At 45.0% G+C, this 17,949-nt stretch overlaps 1 protein-coding gene across 2 annotated transcripts in view; it reads right to left on the reverse strand.

Annotated features, from left to right (window-relative positions):
• LOC117153538 (uncharacterized) overlaps positions 1-17,949 on the reverse strand; it is a 74,627-nt gene that overhangs the window by 5,779 nt on the left and 50,899 nt on the right. Inside the window, exons 3-6 of one of the 2 annotated variants that reach the window (XM_033327680.2) lie at positions 6,903-7,005; positions 5,970-5,992; positions 936-1,094; positions 148-478 (exon numbers count right to left, since the gene is read on the reverse strand). In XM_033327680.2, coding sequence (XP_033183571.1) covers positions 148-478; positions 936-1,094; positions 5,970-5,992; positions 6,903-7,005 — 616 coding nt within the window. Of the gene's footprint in view, positions 1-147; positions 503-935; positions 1,095-5,969; positions 5,993-6,902; positions 7,006-17,949 lie in introns of both variants that reach the window. The other variant, XM_033327679.2, reaches the window with a different exon arrangement.

A 17,949-nucleotide genomic window follows, 5' to 3' on the forward strand; every position in this document is an offset into this window, starting at 1 on the left:
TGAAATTATTAAAGTTAAGTGCTTCGAAGATTCATGAGGGCGTATTCCAGCGCGATTATTATTGCCGATAGAAAACGATCACGATGACTATAACAGCTCTCGAGAGAAGTAACTTCACGAAAAACATAATTACAGAGATTAATTTACCTTTTACTGTGACGTGTACGAAGCGTGTCCCTTTGCAAAGATTCGTCCCCGTTGCTTCCACCGTAATGACGATGTAACCTCGCGGCGTCTAGCTCGTGGTATTCGTCGTCCTGCCCGCCGGAAGTTGTACCGTACGTCGAGCTTCCTCTCATTTGTAGTTGGAGATCGCTCGCGTAGCTCGCGGCCTGAGAGTCCAGTTCTGCGTAGAGAGCCTCGTCCGTTTGCATGTGGGTGTAGTGATTCTCCACAGGGAGATTCATCGCCCGTCTGTGTTGCGGAAGCGACAGAGGCGTCGTGACGACTCCCGGTGTACCGCCGCCGCGTCGCGAGCCTAACCACGACCACACATTGTGCCCTTGAATCACATCACACCAACCCATACAAGTCGCGTATCTCTCATTTGCTTTACGTCAATTATCGAGTACCCAACGACTGTACGTATGTAGTCGAAGTATCCACGGTTTCAGAGAACAGGAAGGTAAAGTTACTCGAGTCGCTTAAGCTTCAACATCTTAATATTCAATATTGATCTTTGCATAGGATAATCAAATTTGTATATTACGAGACTCCGTAGTCTTTGGTATAATATCGAAAGAATAACAAAATATTTGAGCTCTAGCAAGGAATTCTAATAATCTGTTGCTGTTCAATGTAGATCGTTCAAAGATTGTTCATAAACGAATGTTGCGAACCACGAGACAAATTATTTAACTTGACTTAAACAGAGTATTCGAAGCTATCGTGTAACGATACGACGCGATTTCTGATCGGTTCGGAACGATACGTACCAGGGCTAGGAGCGACGTCGTGATAAGGTGGCAGTTTATCGAGCTCGAGAGGCGGCCGGTCGGGTATAACGGCCACTCCACCGCCAGCTCCTCCTCCACCACCTGGGCCGCCGGCTTCTTGAGCGTTCGAATCCTCGACACCGACGGTACAGCAACTCGCTAGGACACAAACAAAAAAGAATATAGGTCCCACGTGAGCGCTCGGTCCTCTGGAAAATCCGTTGGCAAGGATCGTGAACGAAAGTCGCGCTCGAGTTTCAGTGAAGTAGGGCCGAAACCCAGTGGGACTCGAATCGAGACGAAGCTCGTGAAGTGCCAGGTGAGCTCGGACAGAATCCTGTTACGTTACACTGCCGGCCGTGCGTGCACGTATACGTACAGGCACAGGATCACGTGCATAGATATATTACACGTACCTATGTATACATGGACCCCAATCACCGCATTATGACATGAGCTCGCGTAAGGAGAGAGGAGAGGAAAAAAAAGCGGTTATTTTCTGTATGGCCTCATTGTGTGCCCGTCATCGTGCTGTCATAGTGCTCACAGAAACGCGACAGGGTTTGGGGTGGATGGCAAGAGTGTAAGGGCGGGTGGAGGAACCAGGACGTAGAAGAAGGAAGGCAACGAGGGTAAGAAAGACGGAGAGAAAAGGGGAAAGAGAGAAACAGGGAGGGATGGAGAAAAAAAGAATTTCGGAATTTATAGATCAGAGGTGCCGCCTCGCGGTAAGTGGGTATGAGAATGCCACAGAGGAAAAACGAGATTATGGGAATCTCATGGTCGTGTCTCTCTTTTTTCATCGGTCGAGCTCATAACCTAAGCACGTACGAGGGTCCTCGTTGTCGTGATCGTCGTCCTGGTCATCGTTGTCATCCGGCCGGTGGTTTTCGTCGTTCCGAACTGTGGAGTCTCGGAGCAGACTCGCGCGTCACAGCACGCCTTGGCGGCTGTCACTTGCCAGGAGATACAGAGACTGGTTCTCGTTTATCGCGGTGCCCTTACACCAACGGCACGCATAAGTGTGTGCCCGTGCAACGAGTATAATCTTCTTCTTCGTGGCTCGTCTAGACGCTATTTTCTTCTTCTTCCGAGAAGCCACAGGCTCGGGAGGATAATCGCCGATGCGCTTTAACGTTTCAGAATGAAAAGCAAGGTGACGTACCCGAGGTGAAATTTAATTCTTCCTTTTTGCAATCGGCGTCCGTAGATATTTATAACGAGCCGTTACACCATAATTTACATAATTAGCATTTATGCATCGGCTACGAGATTACCTTGGTAATAGGAGCCGCGAATCCTCTCGCGCAAAACTCTTTCGACGCATCGGTTAATGCATTCTAACGAGCGCGTCGTCGCACTATCGGTTCATCGCGAGTTTCAACATTTTCATCGAACTAACGGATACAACCTGACGAGCCGAGAAAGTTATTTGTCTTGCATTATGTAAAGAAAATTGTTGCTCGCTGATTTGCACGGAGACACGCGAACCTGCTCCATCGGGACCAATTACCAGCCAGCTTTCCAACGTTTCAAAGATTTCAATTGCCTTCCCCTCGACCCTAATCAACCTTCCATTCATTACGAGACACTCTCGGCGCCTGGTGCTCCATCACCCGGGAGGATAGGCGTGCGCGACTTCATTTGCGCGCGACTGCCTAGAAATCCGAGTGCAATCGATTACATCGACGAGTGTCGACGGTAATCGCGTTATTTATCGTGGAACGCGAGTCTCTGGCATTCGGTTGGCGCACGCACAGACCGACGGTAATTCAGAATTCCACGGCAACCGCTGAGCCGTTTATTGCTATCGTAAATAAGACGGTGTCGATTTATCGGTTTGCCACTTGGACGACACCGTCCTCGGAGATCGGTCTTCGTTTATAATTGAACGTCGAACTGTCACAAAGATCTTTTCGTCCTCTTTCTCGCGCTCACGGTCCATGCGGCGTTCGAAGAAGGGAAACCTTAATCGCACGAAACGTTGTACGATGCGTATACAAGTTCTATGGGGTGATTACGCTGTGCTTTCCATCTATTTGACGAGGTGAGGTAACTGGACCCGTTTCTTTTCCAGGCTGTCGCTTCGGGTCGCCCTTCCGTGGACGCGTTAAGCCGCGTGATTTACCGGATTAGATGGTTCGAATATTAATTGGTCGACGGATGCATTAGTCCGGCAACTGGGACGCGTGAAAATCGTGCCGTGTCGTGACAGCGGGGGGCAAATGTTCTCCTCACGACCTACTAGATTCCAACGTCTATAGCCCCGGATTCTGTTTCCTGGCAGTCGTGCGTGCTCGTTACGGATCGAGGTACACGGTTCTGTCTGATATGCCTTTACCGGTCAACGCAGAACGTCGACGGTTTCTTATACCTCCTTATGCGTCATCATGTCAAAGAAATTTTCACTGATGCGAGAAAAGCATACCTTGGGTCTGACCGTTTATGGAATTCCTTGAATGACAGACGGCTCACCTTCGTATTCCGTGAATTTTGTTACCCACTCTAGATATTTTTGGAACGTTCGTAGAAACATGGATGCGGACAGAAAGCTCCCGCGACGGAGAATGGCGTTTTTTCTTGCGAAATAACGCAAATTAATTTTTTTCGCGTATAACAGATAGTAAAGAATATCCTCTGAACGAATACACGCGATCGTTGTCGTTGGTCTCTTCGAGGGAACAGCAGCTGATTCGGCGTATCGAGTGGAGGAACGCGCGATAAGCCGATTAACGCATTCGATTCACCTATTCTACCCGGCCCTCGAATCGCCATTGTGTCGCGTCGATCGTACGGGAACCTAACGTGTACGGGCTCTCGTCTTTTTTGTGCAACAGCCCCTTTCAGCCGTCCATTAACGCCTCTCTTGTCCGTTGGCATTTGCGGCGATTCTTACGCACGGTTGTACGCTTCAACGATGTTTCATTAATTCGTGCTTTTTTTCCTTTTCTCCTCCTATGAAATTGCCTGCCGCTGCAACATCACCGCGTGCGCGGTTATTCAACCAACCCAGTCACTTCCGGTCTACCCCTCTCGGTAGAAATTCCAATTACATCCATATTCGATATATACAGCTATAATTTTCCTGCTGACAAGTTTACATAGACCACGGATGAATAAACCCGCGGTGAACAGGCTCGCGACGTCGGCCGTTGTGGTTTTAACGTAATTAATAGAAACGGACGAAGAAGAAAACGGAGGAATCAAAGCCCGCGATTTCCCCGGTGTAAGAACACGTCCGCGGATGGTGTACTCATAATTTACAGCTTCCTTAAGCACAAATTTATGAGATCGTAATGAGAGTCTTAAAAGACGAGAGTCTTTTACGACCTCTATGCTCTTCGGAATTCGGCATTCGTTTTTTTTTTTTTTTCATGTAACTCGCTCTCTTTTGCAGAATATGTTTGGCATTCCGTTATTACCGCGATCTCATTGTTACTTACCTCTTTAAACAGCGCCTCTATTTCTGTTTAATTAGCCGAAGTCAAACCTTTCGATTAATTACTCGTCTAAATGTTAATCGCACACGATGCATTCGATTTGAGTATCGGGGCGGGAATCATTATCTCGGAAAGGGCTAATCAATTTCTCCACGGTAGACGCCTTTGGCGCCACTGGCAGACAGCGTTACACTGCCCCCGAGTGATCACGACGTGCCGGTGTGAAGGGCACTTAAGAAGCAAATCGTGGATCGGTGAAGAACGACGACGGAGTCCAAGGAGGTTCAGTAAAACGAGTGTCGGATAATTAATTCGGGTGACCCTTGTATCCCTCGGTCGGTAGTAACCTGCCCTTTCTCCTTCTATTTGCCCCGGTTCTCATCTCCGTTCATCCTTCCCAGCTACCCCGGGTCGGCTCGTAGCCGGCTCGTTCGTTGATCGTATCGTGCCGCGGGTGATTTTAAATCAGAAAGTTAATTAGACGCGTTTCACTGTCCTTTATGTCGCCCATCCGTCGTTGAGCTGAGCTATCCTTTACGTGTGCGCAGTAGCAGCAGTAGCATGAGTGCATCGGTAGCACAAGCTGAATATACCGCCGTAAGCCGACCTTCATTATGCGAACTAATTAAACTCCAATCGGTTCTGACACTCGACGCCACGGCACTACTATGCTTCTCGTTTGCACCAATCCACGTCATACGTCTCACGCGACTGTGAGGTCTGTGTGTCTTTCCTTCGACGGATCGAACATCCGGATGTAAGTACGTCTGTGAACTTTGAATGGAGGAAACTCGGGATAGTGATAGATTTAGAGATTGCTCGTGTTTCTCGGAGGAGTCGAACCAATTTGTTCCTTCAGAATTCGGAGATTCTTAAGAATATCCTCCTTATACAATTCTCTTCTTCCTTTTTACTTTCACAGTGGTGTACGAAAATATTCGAACAGCTATCGTACGTCATGATGATCGTACTCACAAGTGATAATTACAAGTATAACACACGTATAATATATTCGTAAAAGGTTTCTCGAATACTGTCGTGAGCAACTATACGTTTTTTTCTTGGAGGACCTTCAGTCCTTATTGTCGATCGCGTTACACGTGGCAAGGTTTCTTGAATACAGATAGGTAAGGTTTCAAAAAGAGTGTTCGTACAAAGGAATAGAATGGAATTATTAGCAGGATATCATATTTTAACGACGGGGATGGTGGTTGAGAATGGGTGGAAGTTTGAATTGATATCCTGCTCAGGATTGGAATAACTGCGAGTCGGTTTGAATGTGACCCATCAGAGCTGGTCATAATCATAACTATAATTAAGGTCATTTGGTATGTCTATTATACTAATTTTCTATACCTGAAGCATAAATACTAAGCCGCGCTATTGAACGAAGGTAGGTCTGAGTTTAGTTAATACTTTTGCTTTAGAAGTAGAATATTTTTCATTGACAATGAACGTATTCCATAGCTGTACGTATACGTGATTATACTAAAACTATGAATATGTCAAACTCGATGAAAGATTTGTACATAATCTTGTTAGAGAGCTTAAATAGGAGTTCAAATTTTATAATAATTCTTGAAAATTTCCTTACCTCTGCCACCAGCGCTTTTCAATCTGTAACAGAGAGAAAAGAATTCTCCTATTAGTGCGAATAATCTACTTAACTTACGACTCGCCAAGTTTCATTAATAATGGCGTAAGTCGAAAGAAAGCATAACATTCCCGATTTTCCTTTGAGTTAGCGTGCTTAATAATAATAAAGGCAACCTGTATGATCCAAAGGCTAAAAGTAAAAGAAGTAACAAACAGTATAAAGGCCGTTAAATGTTATGTTCAGTGGAAAGCAATTAAAGACACGGCGTGATGGAATTAAGAAAAATTCGCATAGGATGGAAGTCTTTGTCTCGACTGTTGCAAGAAATGGGTCTCTATAAAGCTGTCTCGACTTCTCGTCATGCTGGAACGAAGGTGCCGACACGCAGTTAGGATTGTCTCTCGGTTTGCAGCACTTCCCTTTTTTTCACCGATTTCCTTCCCGGTTTTCTTTTTTGTCTCGTTGTTGTTCAACTCGGATTCAAATCGACGACCGATCTAGTTAGTAACCGGTTCACCCTCCTTATTACGGCTCGCTTCTCTCGATTTTGATGCATTGCGGGTAGGTGGTAATTTAAGGGGAATCGATCGGCCAACTGGATTCGTTCGAAGCCCGAGCTAAACCGCGATCGTTTCGCGAATCTACCTGATCGTCGATCCGTATCGAGAGACTCGTCTCGTTCCTCCTTCTTCTTCTTTGTATGGATTTCGAAAGCAATCTCACGGAAACCGAGCACGCAGGTGTTTACGTTCTCATATTTCAATTCGAAATTCCACGATCGACCGGATAAATTCTGCCTCTATCGTATCCTGATTGAATCCGCCGGAACCGCGGTTGAAAGTTCACGCTCGCGTGCAACCATCTCTTCGCGATCTACCGTCCCGCTTAATGAGAGTATTTCCGTGTATTTCATCGTATAATAGTACTGACCTTCGACAGTGAAGAAGAGTCACCATGACCACAGCCCCGATGCCAGCCGATACTAAGGACACTATCACTAGAGTCAGCACCCATCCGAGTTCTCCAGGAGCTTCTGTAAAAAGAGCGAAAACCAACGATTAGACGACCGCCGTTGTAAACACTCGGAACTGATTCTGTCGCGCCATCCAACCGTAACGATCTGCTATCGCTTCTTTGCGGCGACGCTGAAACGTCAAACGACGGTGTAAAAAGGTATTTTACCGAGACCAACAGTTCCATCGATGACTCTATTCCAGAACAAAAGCCTTAAAACGATATTCGGTTCCGTTCCGCTTCTATCCGACCTTTCTCGTTTTTACCCGCAACTGCGCAAGTGTCACCATTATCCGTGCTTCTTTAAACCTATCTTCCTTTCGTTTATTTCTTTTCTTATCAACGAAATCACAACCCGTGGAAAGTTGCTCGTAATCTTCTTGCCATTAATGGCGAGCCAAGTATTTAACCAGTGCGAGAAGTTTCGCGTGCCCATGCCACGGTATCTGGTAAACCCGATCGAACAAGCAGTCGAAGAACGTTTTCATAGCCCTTTTGGAGCGGCAAATTCCCCAGGGTGGACGGTTCCAAATAAATTAGCTGACGGTGGCTCGCGTGTTACGTTCGCGGCCGCGCGAGAAGATCCATAATTGGTTGGCGGTCGCGCTTGCCGCGTCCGATTTCCGCTCAGCGGGACATCCGCAGGGCTTTATTACGCGAGTTTCGCTGTTATTTCTGCAGCACACCTACTAACGTGTAAGTCTTGCTCGCTTTCCAGTCCGCGCTACTGGAAGCTCGATCCTCCCGAGTAACGAGACGCGAAATTATCGCACGACGTGGACGTAATCTAGGAACTGCAGCCGCGTTTAAAGTACACTGAAAGCGGCGGAGATCAAGCAGGTCGTAATCGAGTATGCGTGTCGCGATGAAATAGCTTACCAGTTCTGTAGATGTATAGAACGTTCCTTTTCGCGACTCGTTTCGAACAGTTTTCCACGAACCACTTCTGAGTCAAAGAAGTCACAGCCATTTAACCAGTTTTCAGAGCGCAATTCTCACAGCTCGCGCAGTTGGGACTGTCCGTTTTAACCGGTCGTCGAATAAGAAGCTACGATGCGGCGATTATTCTGTTCGACGCGCTCATTAGCAGTCAACTTGAGTCGATTCTTCCAGATATCTTAATCCTTTAATGAAACGTTTCTGCTTGATTCCCAGTTTAGGGGCTTAATCGGCAGCATTTTCCACGGAACGAGTCGCGCAGCCAGCTTTATTGCCCGCGCGATCGTAAATAGGCGAAAAGATATAATTTAGTTAAGAAGAGACCCGAGGGATTGGTGACGACGGGGAGAAAAGGAAAAGAAGCGAAATTTACTTTGACTCGTCTCCTTTACATGACGAGGAGAATCCTTATTTGCGATAATCGGCGACGTTATCCGACTGGTTATTAAAAACGATCGAGTTTTATTTATTTACATACAGGATGTGTTCCAGGACGTCTTCATTTCTTGTGGCAATATTCTATACGTATATGGTCGATTAGTAAGCCAGAACGATTTAAGTAGCAGATTTTTTACGCGCGGTAGCTGTACGATAAGAAAAATCAACTGTCTCGTCTGGTCTTTGGATCTTTTAGCGTACAGCAAATTGCGTTGGCTGTTTAGCCTTGAGAGACTTTTTACGGATCTTGAGAGGTTCAAGAATCGTAACTCTCGCGTTATCGAATATGTTGTTAATACATTCACATCAAATAGAATGTGCCAACTTTGTAGAAAATGTTGCAACTTTGAAGAAAATAAAAGATATAATTGGATCGAGCTCTTACGTACGTCTCGTTGCATCAAACGCGTATTGAAAGCCTGAGTAGCAAAACGATATCGCTGCTGAAAGCCTGTTATTGTACCCTGTTTATTGTATTTGTCGCGTCGTGCAGAAACGCACGCGTGTTTGAACTCATCGGTGTACCGATTGTTCGCGACAGACGGAACACGAAAGGGTTCGTTCGAGAGGAAAAGAGGGGCGTTTGTAATCCGCTGCTGATGCTCGACCCTGAGAAATCACCGCTAGAAATCCACTCGTTCGTGATTGTCGACCGACCGAGCAACGTTTAGAATCATGCTTCATTCACGTCGCTGTTTGGGAATTGTTCGCTAACAGTTTCTACCCTTTGTCCGAGTCTCGACCTCGTTTCCTTCGACGTACTCCCGCAGGATGACTTGGAGACGAGTTTGATGAATTGCGCGCATTCTGCTCGCCCGAATAGCGATCAATCATAGAAGTCACCGCGACGCGTTGAATCTATTAACTCGAGACACGCTCGAGTTTTTGATTATTCGGAACGTTTAACTTAACTGATAAAGAATCTCCGGCGGACGACATTTTTAATACAAATTAATTTCGGCTACGTGGCTGTCTGTTCACAAGATAACGGTGTGAAATCAGACAGGGGGATGCCAGAGAAAGAACGTCGAACCGTACGAAAAAAAGAACTGGAGGTTAACACGCGAGCGTGTAAGTTTGAATTAACAGGTCGCATGGAAGCGCATCGAGAGACGAAGAACGAACGAGTCAGCCAGTATGGAAGACGAAGAGAAGACGAGGGCAGCCCGTCTATCAGTGTCACGTTTTTGACATGAACATAACCACGTGCACGCTACGGCTGATAACGGCTTACAACGGAGTTATCAATCATCTACAACGGAGCTTGGTCACCTAGGATGATTCGGGTTAACTTCGGGCGTGCAAACAGTGTCGCTATGCGTCCGGTTACAATGTTGTTTCGTACCATGAGATAAAATAAATCAAAGGAAAGAAAAAACGAGGGAAACAAGGGAAAAAAATCATTTTCGATTTGGGAACGTCCCTCATCTCGGATTCCCTGTCAAAAACGAATCAAGCGTACAAAAAGGGACACGTTTTCTGTCGGTGTTCGACCCTTTGTACGCCTGTCGATTTCGCGTCAACCGTACGAACCCATTCGACCATCGAACTTTTGGGTCCCAGCGACCACCTGATCTTGTATATTGTTACCTATTCATCGCCACAACTACGACGAATCATCGTCTTCCTCGTTGCATATTCGAAAGAGAGTTTGGTCCACTAAAATAGTTTTTTGAAGAAGTTTGACGAGAAAATTCTCATTACGAATAATCATAATTGTATGATCATCTCATTTTTTAAAATCGATTTACAGGCAAGAGCATGTTCTTCTTTTTAACTATTATCTTTGACTATTATCGGTATCTCCTTACTAAATCGATTTAAAAATTTTACGATCGAAGTAAAGCCTCAAAATGGCAGACTCATTTCCTCAGTTGTAATAAACAGCAACTTCTGCCGTGATATTTGTCTCGCCGCTCGATCGTACGATCGTATTTATTTTAACGCGAGATCGTCCCATCGTTCGATCTTCGGCTGCGCCGGCAATTGGCCATTAACTACGGCAAACATTGAAACGACGCAGGATCTCTGCCTCGATATTCCAGGATCGTTTAATCTCGTTAGAGGAGTTACCATTCATCGACCGAATGGAGGTTTAAACCTCGTTCATGCACGATATTCCATCGATCGATCCTCCTTTAATTGCTATACTTTCCTCTACACTTCACTCTTCGTTCACCTGTTTTCATTATCTTCATTTATTTTTATATTGTCGGTAAAATACTTTTTGAAATCAAACAACTTTTTTATTCTCTTTATAAATCGGAAAATTTTTTAAACACACTTAAACATATGGTATCCTACGCACTGCTGCTAACCATGCCGGTCCGTTGCGTATTGCGACATTAACTTCCACCAAGTAGCAATTTATACTCTACACACAAGACAGGGGACTAAAAAAAAAGGTACTTCGGAAACCGTAAAAATGGCACTATATTCGCAACAATGCGCCGTCTTTTGCATGCAGAACGTTACCGCGGCCACGCGCAGGAGGATCGTATTTATTCAAACGAGCCGATAACAAAACTACCGGATGGACTCGTTCCGCTTGGCCATATTTTCACCATAACCTACTGGAACGAGTTCAGCGTAGACCCGACGAGTTTCTCCGGTTAATAAATTCGATATTCTTCCTATATTATATCTCGACCGAACATTCCGGTCAGTCGTTTCATACGTTTCCACATTTAAATTTCGCTGATAGTTCATTTCGTATATCTTCGAATACTTTTTTCCGCCTACGCATTCTCCGAGTAATTCGATCAACAATGTAACGTGTACAAGTTGCTCGAAGAGTTTTTGAAATGCACATACTCTGCTAACATGTGAAAGATGCGAGGAATGCAGACGGACAACTGGTATGATTTACGCTTGTCGTTGGTAACCTGAAAAATTCCCACTTCACGAGGACATTTTTCTCGTGTGCTCGGCCTCCAGGTCGAATTACGAGGTTCGACAGGTAGTCGGGTTTCGGCCCGTCATTTATCGGGCCCGCGTATAAATGAGTTTTTTCTCGCTTCTCTCTTTCTTGACCCTCTCTCGGCTGTGCACGGCGTTTCGTGGTCCGGGTAGAATCTAATTTTTGATTTGTAAGCATCCGTGGGGGGTCGACATGCACGAGGACGTGAACGCCGCCGGTACACGCATTCTCCGGTTCGATTTTACACGTGTTGCCTGCCACTGGCGACACTCGAGCCCGACACGCAACGAGTTCGCGCTTATGCGCTGCACGATTTATGCGAATATCGTCCGTTTCGCGGGACGAGTCTGAGAACAGGTGTGAAAAAGCTGAAAGAACGAGCCGTGATACACGACCACCACCGAGAACCGAGCCCATCACGTTATTGATAGTCCCGCTATCTCTTCGCTTAACTTGCAGTTACTGCGATAAATTACTTAAGAGATAAGAGACAAAGATTACAAGATTTTTTGATTTTAATATCACGTTAGAACTAAAAAGTAAGTATTTTAGGTATATTATATTCGTTAAAAGTAAAATCTAAATTCTGTATTTCTTTCGAGTTCACTCATTCGTCTTCGTATCGTTCTAATCTCAATGCATTTTTTGTATCTATAATAGAAATGTTGCGTCAGTGAATAAACATCTCGTCGGATAAGATGGCTTTTCGACCCTTCTCTCTTGACACGGCTCGCCGTCAAACGTGTCATTACCGTTTCGCAACTTACTCGCTTTGAGATTTTAATTGAAAATTTTCACGAGACGCGAAAAAATTCAATCATCCGTCGTCTCAACGCCACCGCTTAACGAACCTACCATACGAGCGTTCCACAGTTTGTACAGTCATTATGTAAATCAGTAATTGCGGCGTTGTCCGTAAACACCTGAAGATTACACGAGACCGTTGTGATTCGGTCGCAACGCCTTGCCCCTTTACTTTCTGCTTGTAACGCACCATCATCCGGTAAATCGTTAAATAGAAAACTGGCGAAAGGTGTTTCGAAATCTATTACGCAAACCTATTAATTTCGAGTCGAATCACGCTTGCCCCCGCTTCGTACGCACGTGAGAGATCAGATTCGAACTTTAGCCAAGTATCGTCGAAACATTAATCATCGGTGTCGTCTCGATACGTATCGACTCTTTGACAGCCTATATCCAGGGTGCTTTTTATGGATTATCCAATATGTGCTTTCAAGGTTGGTTCATCGAGTTTCTCTCTTCATTTTTTCATTTTGCAGATCGTGGTAGTATATTACAGAGTCCTTCTCATCGACTTAGGTTTATTATTAATAAACAACCTACCAGAGTGCTTTCTTCGCTCATAAGGAGGTAAGAGCGAGCCGTGGACAGCTGCCACGCTAATTTCGAATACGAATATTTTCTCCGACCCATTCATGCAAAATTACTACGAGACTTAATACGCCTAATTATAGCAACTTGTCATTATCTCTCTTCGAGAACATCCTTCGTTTCACGGACGTCTTTCGCGCGGCAAAAATTAAACCTTTGGTCCGTGCGAAAAAAACGATGTCCTCGGTCCGCGCTATGGTAATTAGAAATTTACCGTAACTTCTTTTTTGGTTGACACGCGTCGAGATTTTTCCCACCGCTAGAAACCCATGTCGTCAGACCTTTTGCGAATGATTATTGTACGAGACTCTTCTTTTAATATTACTTTCGTCCTTTTTCTAAAAACGGCACTCCTTGCAACAGTAATAATTACACATCATCGAGTGTGGATGTAATAGTTTTAACAAGAAATTCTATAGGTCGTAATCGTCTAAATACCAACGACTGATCATAGTAATTACCGCGAGGAATGTAAAATTCGTGGAACAAGCATTGTTTGTAAAATGTATCAAAAATAAAATAACCATTTTAGGGCGTCCCTCGTGCCATTAACGAGAACTCAATCAGCGTGGCCAATCTTCAATGAAATCGCTTCCTTGAACCCTGCGGTCGATAGTATTTACCTTTATTACCTTTATAAATTTGTAACTGTAACTTGTAATCTGTAATAAGGTCGGAAGTAAACCGAGAACGAATCGATTGATCCGATCATGGAATTTATCGATAACAATTTCATTTCATAACTATTCAATACTCATAACAATTTCGCTAAAACGATGACGGCGATCGTATTCCTCGTGCTGTAAGTTCATTCAATCGGATTACCATTTTGTTTCGTCAATTTTCTCGTAGCGAGTTCGAACCTCGCGGTTGCCGATGATTGCACGCTATTCACTCGCTTCCGCTTTAATACGGACTCTCTCCTCTTCTCCGTTTACCTGAGACTCGGAGAGGATTTGCTTTCGTCTTCCATATTTCACACGACGTTTAATTACGAGCGTTTATCATGTTGTCAGCGGGCCGTGGCAAGAAAAAAAAAAGACTCCCATTCATTGCCGTGGCGCATTGTCGCTGATTACGCGGCTGGACGATGTCGCGCGAGTAGACCCTCTAGTAGTCGGGTATTCAGTTAGTGACAAAATAATTAAGCACCGAACGCCGCTCAAAGGCCAGCCTGCTTCCACGAGCCGCGATCGTTGAATTACGACTCCGTCGGCTAATTACCGAGAGGAGTTACGCAACTGTTGCTTGTCCGCGTGTTCGCGTACGCTGCTCATTAATCATCATTAAGGAACGATTCGTGTGTCCTGATAACGTTCCGCGAGAAGGCTCGAGCTCTCTCTCCTCCGAGTCGCGCGATGAGATTTCGCGACGTAAAAGGAGAACGTTCGTGAAGACCTCGTCTCCCCGGTGAGAATATCCCTCTCGCGCATACTATTCAGTCAGGTGATGTAAACGCACGATGGATATTTTGAAAACTTTTTGAAGACGTATAAATAGCGTAAGATTAGTTTGTCACGGACAGAAATAGAAAGTAAGAGGAGACGAAGTACTTTTTTCCATGCGTTGCTGGTGCTAAAATTGTCCTTCGGACTCTTCGACTCCATCCCCTCGTTAAAAAACACCGCTCTATCGTGATTCCCTTAATCGCGTTTCATCTTACAAACAACGATCATGAAACGACAATTACCCTCAGCGTGCCTCTCGATCCGCGATTTTCTAGACGCCCTGGGCGCCTCCGGTTCGCTTAATCACCCTCAAAGGACCCAGCAAGAGCGATACGAGCGACAAGTCTACCGGATGAAAAAGAGATACACGAAGAACATAAAGAAAAGGAACAACGAGATCCAGCGAGAAAACGAGCAAGTGGAACACAGAGAAGTGGTCCACGAGAGAAGCACAGGCGGACGACGGAGAAGAGGGAAGTCGGCAAAGGTCTGAGCTTCCCTCGAATCAACAAATTATACCGACCGATATGCCGCTGCTTCCCGGTACCTATCCACCGGCGTACCATCAATAAATATGTCATTAACAACAATAATTTATCCGAGGAGTCAGGCGCCGCTGATCGCTCCAGGGCCTTGGCTTCCTCTGGTTTTGTCGTTTTGCAGTCGCGCGCACGTTTAAACGCTCGTGTGCGCCACAGGTCTGGCTGCTTGCTTGGTGATAATTGAGCCGTCGCGTCGCCCGCCACCGCGGCAATTTTAATCGGCTTCGGTTTTTGGCACCGCGGGCGAAATCAACGATCATCATCCCTACTGCCGCTGTTGGCCTCCTTTCACCCCGACACACCGCTCTTATCTCTATTCGGTCTGTTCGAGTCTGTACTTCCCTTAGCCTCAGGTATATACCGTTCGCGATCTTCTTCTCGCGATGCTCTCCGCCTTCGATTCTACTCTCGTTTCTATATTCTTTTTCTATTGTCTGCTACTCTTTTCTACTCTCTATTTCTTTTGTCTTTTCTCTGTTCGTTCGCTCTGGTTGTACCCGTGCTGTTTGTTACTTTTCCGCGCCATTCGGTTTGCTCGTTTTTACTGTTAATCGCGTGCTTTGTAAGTGTCCGGGCCAGCGAGCTTGCATACACCGCGGCTGTCGACCAGAGAAAGGGAGAGGCCGACAATTACGCGCTCTTAAGTATATTTCATCGGTTGTTTTTCGGTTCGTAACACGGTCTCTTTTCAGTACGGTCTATGAACCGATCGGAATTCCGGGTCTTTTTGCTTCACGGCCGCGCCGCGGTTTCAGAAAACGTTACCTCTGCTCGAGCGAACCAATCGATTTTCTCGAGTCCTTTCAGCCTGATCGATCTTTTTTGAAAAGGTAACGATCTCTGTCTTGAGACGGCGTGAGCACGGTCGACGATCTTCAGCGTATATCTCGTTACTTTCGTTTCGTCTCATGGTAAAATCGACTCTTTGTGGTGTTTTCTTTGCCAGTGATATCGATGATCACTGGTCTTGGTTAACAGCGTGCACTTTCGAGGAAAGTAGCCAGGATACGCCGTTAACGAGGATGCTTGGTCATCGTTACAACATTGTAGAGAGCGTCGCCTTAAAAGGTGACACTAAAATTCGCGCGATTATTCAAGAAATTAGTCGGTTGGTCGGTCGTAAATAAAAGGCGCGCGATCGAGGATTTTAAGAGCGTCGTTCGATAGGCCATCTCGACTACCTGATGACTCAATATACTCGCGGCTTCGTCCAATTCATTATATATTCACGACTTTATCCTCATCCGACTCGCTACCATCTGAAAATAGTCGTGCGGAATAAATCAGGGAAACCGCAAGTATGCCTAAGCAATTAAGCGGACCGCAGAGGATCTTAATGTCTTAATAGCGATGGGATTACTGTTTTTTCCTCGAACGGTCGATTCATAAAACTGTGCCTGTTTCAAGAATTCTTTCGTTGGAGTTATTAATCGATGACGCGTATTTCCTTTTAGCGGTAAAAGGTTTAAATTTCGAGAAACGAGAATTCGTTTCGCCTTCGTTGCCATCCTTCTTTCTTTTTCCTTTCCTGGTGGTATCAATTAAACGAATAATGAACGAAGTGCAATTACGTCAGACGATTCGAAGATCCGTAGAAGTTAATTGGTTTCGACGACCGGCAATTTTGCTTTCGCACTGCCAGTATAAAATTTAATTCATTCTTTATTTACGATCAAATTTTTCTAGATAGACACGGACGATTAAAGAGGAACGAGATATACGACGATGGTTTCGAGGGTGAACGTAGCTCGACAGCAAATCACCTTTACTCTCCCCTTTACGAGCTTTCGAGAGCCATGGGCCAGCACAAGAATGTCCAGAGGGTCATCAGGGACTTCTCCTTTGCACCCTGCGTCGCGCATCCGGCTATTCGGTTGTCAAAAGATATTTAAGCCCTGTGCTCAGTTCCTAAATGCTCGTGTAAACAGATCGTGTACCGAAAATGACTGACGAATGTTCTTTAGAATTTACGACGTTAGTTTCTCGACGATCGACGAAATTGTAGGTCTATCGGTTTATTTTCCGTTGTGTCTCGACAACATCATTTTTAATCTGTTGCTCGTTTTACGATATTTATAAAATAAACTTTTTGCTCAAAGGGTATCCTGTCCCGACACTTTTAATACTTACTAATAATATCGTTACGAAGCTTTAAATGAGAATGTATTATCAGCTTCTTTATCTACACCTTTAGATTCAATTTGTTTACATTCCTGGTTTGCTTATTTATATTCGATTTACTCTTTTACCCTAACAATATCATTGATAATATATAGCGGACGTGTAAAAGGGACTGCTGGAATTATTTCCCAGAAGAAACGAAAATTAATTACCATCTTAGTCGAAGTTAATCACCAAAATGAGAATATTCGGCTCCAGGCATGGCCATTAACCTTCGTGTTTATAGCGCCGTTACCACGGTTTTCGATAATATTTTCAACAATGCAGGCGAGTTGGCAGGTATTTCGATGAAATTAGAAGTCAAAGATCCTCACGCTATCTGGACCTCGACGCTATCGAGGCAGGCACACTTCCCCGAGACACGTCGTAATTTACGCATGAGACTTTCACCGTTAATCGTTTCGACTCCCTTTCCTAAAACGATCTGCGGCACCGAGCCACGTTAACGACGCGTAAATCATCTCGTTACTTCGATTGCTACCCAGAGAACGACTAAACGATGTATTTTCAGCCAGACACGAGAGCTTTCTATATAATTTAGTTAACGACTATAACGAGTTAATCGACGCCGTGGTGCAGGCGCCATGACAGATGACTCGATGAAGAACGAGACCAACGTTTGGCAACGATCCAATCATTGTTTTGTTAGTTACACGATCACGAGGTTATTCCTGGATTCCTTTGGATATTTTTAAGGAAAAGGAAACCGGATTCTTCATTTATCCGGCATCTGTCGTATCACTGAGATATGAGGTACATTCAAAGGCTCTTTTTCCTTGATCCTGATCATTTGTTTTACCGTAATCTGCTTGGTTTTTCTTCAATTTTATACCGTCACCTTATTAGGCTAATAGGTTTCCAGGCGTCGCTGGAAAGACTATAACTTCTTGCTCGTAAGATTTATGGTACCGTTGGAGACTTACGAAAGTAAGATAGGAAATGAAAAATTCCACGATCGTGCTTTGTCCTCGAGGCACAGGAACTAAGTAACTGGATGTTCCATTACGTCATATTAATCTACAATCAACGTACGTATTAATGGCGCGGCAATCGTGTCATTACTGTATCGTAACGCGGTCATTATCCGTCCGGAGAAGCGACGA

Source organism: Bombus vancouverensis, chromosome 1 (assembly GCF_051014615.1).
Source record: "Bombus vancouverensis nearcticus chromosome 1, iyBomVanc1_principal, whole genome shotgun sequence".
Lineage (NCBI taxonomy): Eukaryota > Metazoa > Arthropoda > Insecta > Hymenoptera > Apidae > Bombus > Bombus vancouverensis.